Source organism: Poecilia latipinna, unplaced genomic scaffold (assembly GCF_001443285.1).
Source record: "Poecilia latipinna isolate Pla-1442-1.1 unplaced genomic scaffold, P_latipinna-1.0 Scaffold2337, whole genome shotgun sequence".
Classification (NCBI taxonomy): Eukaryota; Metazoa; Chordata; class Actinopteri; order Cyprinodontiformes; family Poeciliidae; genus Poecilia; species Poecilia latipinna.
The window spans coordinates 24513-32125 of NW_015114953.1; the positions used below are offsets into that span (position 1 = coordinate 24513).

A 7613-nucleotide genomic window follows, 5' to 3' on the forward strand; every position below is an offset into this window, starting at 1 on the left:
GTCAACTTTACTTGATCACGTCTCTCCTTTTGTTTTCCTGTTGTTTTCTGCCACAGCTGTTCTACATCACCTCTGATTAGTTCCTTGTTTTCCACTTCTGCCTCAGTATTTAAGCTGTTTTTTGTTTTTGTTCACTGTCAGATTCTTCCATCATACCTCATTTTGACAACATTGTATATTTGTTAATATGCACTGTCCCATTTGAATAATTAAACTCAATTAAATCAATCATGATTCTGGCTCTTACCAGTTTTGTCAACAGTTGTTTCTCCAGAAAATTAAGCACCAATGACTCCTTTTTTCAGAATCAATTTTTTATTGTTTCAAAGAATCTTTACAGAAAGTGATGAAGCTACTTAATTACATCCCAGCGGCAAACTAAACATGTTGGGGAAAAAAAACAAAAAATGCAAAAAGAGAAGGGATGAATTTACTCAGGACAAGTTGCCAAATCAAAACACCAAAAACAAGAAGCTTTCAACATATGCAAATATTCAAAATGAATCAATGATGAAAGCTTTACTTCCTGTTACACAAGAGTACTAAACTCCATTCTGCACGTATTAAATCAAAACCTTTGTGAAAGCATGAGGAAGAAATCTTCTTGTGTCCAAATCTGTTAGCTTTTGGTGAAACTGCAACTGAAAGAACATCCACTGAAATTCTCATTCAGGCAAATATGAGAAGTAGTTTTACTTAAAAACCTTAAAAACTTTTCAATCTGACATGTGTGACGATCTGTGTTTTTGTGTATTTATTTCTTGGTTTTTTCTGTGTCCTTGTTTCCGTGAGCCTCTGTGATGTCCTGTCCTCCCTGATGATTGATCCCACCTGTGTCTAGTTTTACTGATTACCATCCATGTGTATTTAAACCCATCTGTTGTCTTTGTCTCTTGTCGGGTCCTCGTCTTATGTCAGTTGTTGCCTTTAGTCAGTCCTCAGTTGAACTGGATAGTCCTGAGGCTACCTTGCTCTGTGTTCAGTCTTTTGTCAGTTGCTACCAGTATTTAGCTGTGTGCTACTGTCTCTGCCGTGCTGCCTGGTCTGGACTGTTTTGAGCCACATTCATCATCACAACCTGGGTAGTCAGCGGTCATTCTCACCACCACAACTCATGACAACATGTGCATGTGTGGAAATTAAATAATACAAGACTGGAAAAAAATATATACGTTTCACATTTTTGCCTTTTACATCTTGTACAACCGTGAAAAAAATAATATATAGCAGTAATAAACAGAAATATCATTTTTAAAAACCTGTCTTCTTTTCATTGATAAAAATGTTACATTCAGCAAGACTTCTGCTTCACTTGTACAACCTAGAATGTTATTTTTGTAACATTTTTTTTTTTGTTTTATAACTCAGTGATTCACCAAAGTATTACTATTTACTACATTAGTAACAAGTTTAATTGTAAAACCATAGTTAAGATTTCTAATCACGTGATAAGTGATTGTAAACCACTTATCAAGAAATAAATGATTTCTAAGGCACAATAAATGGTGATATGATGGACTGGTGACACATTCAGGGTGAATCCAGCGGTTGCAGATAGAAATAAGCTTCTTGAGACAGAAACTTTGACTATTGGACAGATTAATGGAGAGATAGAAATGAATCCTCTCTCTGACAGAGGCCTTGACTTCTTTCTGGTCTCCTTGAGGCTCATGATGCTGTAGTCGCCATCACATTGTTGACATAGGCTGGTTCTTCTGTTTCCTGTGGACAGAAAAACTAACAGTGTTTTGCTTCCCTACAGTAAATGTACTTGAGCTCAAACTGTTTCAGAGGTAATAAAAGTTGATCTCGTTTTTTTCAGTCTCACTGGATTCCAAATTAAAAGCAGAATGAGATGGTAAGTTGTAGTTTTGTGATAATCTTCTGAAATTTGGTTTTGAGTTGGATTCCAGCTTCATTTCATCATATGTTGAAGTGTCTCTGGATAAGATCGAACCCTAAGTTACCTAATGATCCTGTGCATCAGTGTATGGATGTGTTTGAGGGAATGTAACTCACTCTAGCCTCTAATTTTAGAAGTTTAACTATTATGTCTATGCAGAATATTTATCATTTATGGTAAATAACTGCATGAGCTGATGATAAGGACACTGGATATTGACTTTAACCATTTATAAAATTGTGTGACATGAAATAAAACTTTTTTTAAATAAAATTTCACTTGGATGTTTTAAATGTCGCCTGAACCATTTATGTTGTGTTGTATGTGTTATGATGCAAACAATAAACTCAGAAAGTTTACCTTTTTTGGTTTCTTGGAGAATCTGAACCAGCTGAAAGAACGAAAACTATTTAGACACCAACATCTAACAGCAGCTGCAAAGTATCAACTCATAGAAGAGAATCTCACCACTCAAAGCTGATGATGCAAATGCAGAGCAATACAATGCCCAGGATCTTGAGTATAATATGAGATGTGAATCCAAACACCTGATCATCTGTAACAAGAAAGATATCTAAGTAAATCCTCACAATTCTTTCGATTAAAAAAAAAAGAATGTTTTGATGTTTAAAATTTGCTTTAAAAATCTGACACACATAGAAACAAATAGAATCATTCTACAAGAACAACATGAGAAGATGAGTGTAAGTTAATGTGTTACCTCTAATACCAACAAGGATCACAGAGGATTTTTGTTGACCCAGATCATTTGAAGCCACACAGTAAAACTCTCCTCCCTCTGTAGCATTGAATCCATACATCTTCCCCACAGACACATTAGTGGCTCCATCTTTGCTGTTCCTGAACCAGGTGAATCTGGGTGGAGGTTTGGCTCTGCTGGAGCAGCTCAGCTCCACCCAGCTACCTGCTGACACCAAATCTGATGAACTGATGGATGCTGAGGTGTTTCTAGGAGCATCTGAGGAAAATGANACACATGAACGTTATTGATCACAAACAGCTGAACCATGACCTGCTGACAGGATTACTTACATGAGACACTGAGAGTTATTTCTGTCTCTGCTGTCTTGTTTCCTCCAATCACAGGATATCTGGCAGAACATCTGATGTTGTATCCATCATGTGTGTCGGACAGGGTGATGTGCTCCTGGATTTTAGTTGTAAAGGTTCCATCTGTGTTTTTCTCTGTTTTTCCAACAGAGTCTTGTTGGAGATTGCAGGTGAGTTGAGGAGGTGAGTGTGGACAGGGAGTGAAAGCTGAGCAGGTTACAGTGACAGACTGATGCTCCTTCAGGTCAGAGGGAACATTAATGCTGGGACTCCAAGGAGAATCTGGGACAAAAAATATGAAACATATTATTAGTGTGAGGAAGAACCAGTTTAGATAAACATCATGTTTTAAATAATTAGTGTTAAACTGTGTTAACCTTTGAAAAAACATTTTTCATATCAGTTCAATATTATGGTCCTGTTGAAACACCATATTGCATCTAAAATCCAGGCATTTACTACGAGTAGCTGCTTTTCTATTACAAATGTGGAAAAAACATATCAAACACTCATTGTCAAAACCATAATTGCAGTGTTTTTAGTGTTTCTTTGCTTTTAAAGCCTCATAATGTCTTAACAGCTCAGTCTTTGTCGCCTATATACATTAAAAATTTCTTTGAAAATTATTTGACATATTCTTGGCTGCACATACAAGTTTATAGCTTAGAAAAAGTTATTTTGTTTTTCTGAATACTTCATTAATCTATTTTAATTTGAAACGTGTTTCACTGTGAAAAATAACACCATGTTTCTGACAGGATTACAGTTTGACAGTTGCAGAATACATCTTAAAACATCCTTATTTATGTCATCAGAAATGAAACTTTCAGTCTGTTTAATGAAGCTTTACCACAGCTGAGCGAATGACAAACATTGATCTCTAACATACATCATAATATAATTTTAAATGGATAAAGAAGACTGACATTGTGCTTATGGATTGGTCTCTAACTCTTCTAGACTAAAATCTACCATTTTTAATAACAACAGTGGTCAAAAATTAATTGTAATGGCAAAACCATCTGAAAAATAATTTTATTCATTTGTGGATCAGAGAAAAACTGAATTGATTTTAAATCTGTGCTCTCAGTGCTTGCTTTTCAAATAATTGCAGTTATTGGAAAACCATCACACCTTGAAACAAGGGCAAATTATAGGTAACAGATAATAAAAATCCCAAAGATGGGATCGAACAGATTCTGATCAGTATGTGCTGAGTTTTTTAAAATAACTGCTTCTGATGCTATTGATCTACATTTCTAATGTCAGACACTTTAAGAATCAGACATTATTTGAAACTACAAGTAATAACATTTACCTTTAAAACTAACACAGATCCTTGAAGATGTTTCATTTCCCAGATTGTTTTTGGCCACACAGTAAAACTCTCCTCCCTCTGTAGCATTGAATCCATACATCTTCCCCACAGATACATTAGTGGCTCCATGTTTGCTGTTCCTGAACCAGGTGAATCTGGGTGGAGGTTTGGCTCTGCTGGAGCAGCTCAGCTCCACCCAGCTACCTGCTGACACCAAACCTGATGGACTGATGGATGCTGAGGTGTTTCTAGGAGCATCTGAGGAAAATGAGACACATGAACTTTATTGATCACAAACAGCTGAACCATGACCTGCTGACAGGATTACTTACATGAGACACTGAGAGTTATTTCTGTCTCTGCTGTCTTGTTTCCTCCAATCACAGGATATCTGGCAGAACATCTGATGTTGTATCCATCATGTGTGTCGGACAGGGTGATGTGCTCCTGGATTTTAGTTGTAAAGGTTCCATCTGTGTTTTTCTCTGTTTGTCTGAGAGAGGCTTGTTGGAGATTCCAGGCGGGATCAGGAGGTGAGTGTGGACAGGGAGTGAAAGCTGAGCAGGTTACAGTGACAGACTGATGCTCCTTCAGGTCAGAGGGAACATTAATGCTGGGACTCTGGGGAGAATCTGGAAGTTAAATTAGATTTAAATCACATTCATTGTACAAAATAAAGATTTGCTTGAATGTGCTCCAAAACTGTTCAATTGTTCCAAGCAAAAGAACTATGACGTCTATATCTGCAACACATTCAGCCAGTATTTCTTAAAGTTAACTGATACTTTCTGGACTTACATTAATAAAATAATAAATATTTGGAGCATATCTTAATATATTTCCAGAAAAGCTTAATGTAAACATTAAAATGCCACAAACTAATGAATTAAGGATCAAACTTGTCAGCTCTTCTTGCAGTGGCTATAAAAGCATATTGTGACAGAAGGTTTTAAAAGCTACAATTTAAAAAGATTAAATATACTTGTAGTACGCAAGCTTAACAATATAACCAGAACATCTTCATATAATATCATTATATGGTGAAAATGTTCTTACCTTTAACTTTTATTTGAAGAGGATCAGCACAAGCTGTTGCCTTGTAGTCACCGTTCTCAACTCTGAAGTAATATTTGTCTGCATGACTTGTTTGTATATCAGGAAACAGAGTGGTGCAGTTTTTCTCTTTCAGGTTTCCAGTCATATTCAGTGAATATTTGTTGTTAATTGACCCACTGCTGTGGAAAATAACAAGGCTTGGATTGGCCCCAAAATTAGTACCACCTTTCAACCAAACTCCATAGATAGTTTTACTGCTGTCATATCTAGGATCCTCTGTTTCATAGGTACATGGGATTTGCAAACAAGATCCAGTCAGAGCTTCTGTGATATTTGGTGTAATGATGTTGAGGGCTGGTGTTAGATCACCACAGGAATTAGCCAAAGCACCTGAAAACCAGACCAATAATGAACATAAAGATGAAAATCTGCCTGCAGAGAAAGTTCATGATCTATAAACTCCAGTTCAGCTGCAGCTTCTGTCGTGTGGAGACTACAGACAACATGATCAAATATTTTAGACTTGAAGTGATTTACATGAACTCTACCAATGAAAGGAAGTGAATAAAAATCTCACCTGGAAGAAAAAAGACACTCAGTAACATGTTGACTGTCAGCATGTTCTCAGTCAGACTCTGATAGACCTTCATCTGTCAAACTGGAGAAGGTTTCAGAAACAGAAACATTTCAGTTTCTAATCAAAGACATTTTTCAATAAAGCTTTCAGGGAATTAAAACTGATTTACTAGAAAGTAGTCAGGAACATACATTTCCTACTGTGTTACAAAACAATCACATTCAACCATATATACATCTTTATGTATTGTTACATAACATATCCAAAATAGAGTAAAAATAATGACACCGAATTCAACTATTTTAATGACAAGAAGTTAGTTTTCTGTTTTAAAAGTTGCAAAATATGTAAACTTCATAAAATGTTCTTACCTGGTCAATCACCAGCTGTATAAAGGCTGTAAATTTCAGTCGATGAGCAAAGATCTAAAAAGCTCCTGCTCTAGTCGATGTATGAAATCCTGTAACCTGAGTCATTCTTCCTCTTTTGTAAAAGAGGATGTAATTGGATATAGAATTTGCTTTTATGGTGTGATTAACTGAATATGTCCATAAACTACCTCAGTGATGTCCTCTTTGTGTAGAATAACATTTCTGGTTTGTGGATGAGGAACAGGTCAGGAATTTTATGAAGAAGACTAGATTATTTTTCTTTGTTTGTTTTTACTAGCTTATTTATCTATAGTGTTTATTAAGAAATATATAAATGTATGTTTTTTTCAGTTACGTAAAACATAATTGACCTCTTCCTTCAGTCATTTTTCTTTATTATCTAGCGCCATAATACAATAATTATTCCTGAAAAATTAAGATTTTTTTTCACATCAGATAGATATTTTAATCAGCTAAAACTTCCAGTCTTCAGAAAATGACTTGACAGTCATTTAAAAAAGTTGTTAAAATAAAAATAAATATCTAATCACTATATTCCTCAACTTCAACCAAAAGATCATAAAATGGATCCAGTAGCATTTATGAAGAATAAAACTCATGACAAAAAGGAAAAGGGAAAAAATTTATTTCACCTTATATATATTTAATACACCATTATTAACTAATATGTTTATACCTATCATAATTATATTATTTGTGTAGTAGCCTTACATAAGAGTCTTTAGAAGGAAATTAAAGTAAACCTTCAAGCAACAATAAGATGAAAAAGCCTGAGCTAACAACATGACTTGGAAAATGCTGAGGAAGGTAAATGTTCTTGTTTTGCTATACCGAAATTTTGAATAATCATCAGAGCAGCAATTATATTAATGTTACGCTACATTGAAACAAAAATTTTCTTTGAACTATCATTTGAAGAGGATCAGTTCAAGCTATTGCTCTAAATGAATAGTTTTCAAATATGAATAAATATTTGTCAGCATGACTTGTTGTTATATTAGGAAACAGAGTGGTGCAGTTTTTCTCTTTCAGGTTTCTAATCATTTCTATTTGATATGTGTTGCTTCATGTTTGGATTCATTTCTCTGTGGTGTTTACCCTCCAAACACTTAAGCAGCAATGATTCTTTTTGTCAGAAGCCACTTTTTATTATTTCAAGAGATCTTTGCCTAAAGAAGTAAAGCCACTGAATAATTTCTTAGTGGCAAATAATAATAAAAAAAAGAAAAAAAAAGAAAGATGTGGGAAAGACTGCGACAGACTGGTGACCTGTCCAGGGTGAACCCCGCCTCTCAC

General features: G+C 35.1%; 1 protein-coding gene across 2 annotated transcripts in view; it reads right to left on the reverse strand.

The window, feature by feature from the left end:
* Positions 1 to 4435: 4435 nt before the first annotated feature.
* LOC106937404 (myelin-associated glycoprotein-like) overlaps positions 4436 to 7613 on the reverse strand; it is a 26658-nt gene continuing 23480 nt past the window's right edge. The window contains exon 4 of one of the 2 annotated variants that reach the window (XM_015018904.1): positions 4436 to 4924. In XM_015018904.1, the coding sequence (XP_014874390.1) occupies positions 4617 to 4924 (308 nt within the window). In that variant the 3' untranslated portion in view covers positions 4436 to 4616. The remainder of the gene's footprint in view (positions 4925 to 7613) is intronic. The other variant, XR_001422387.1, reaches the window with a different exon arrangement.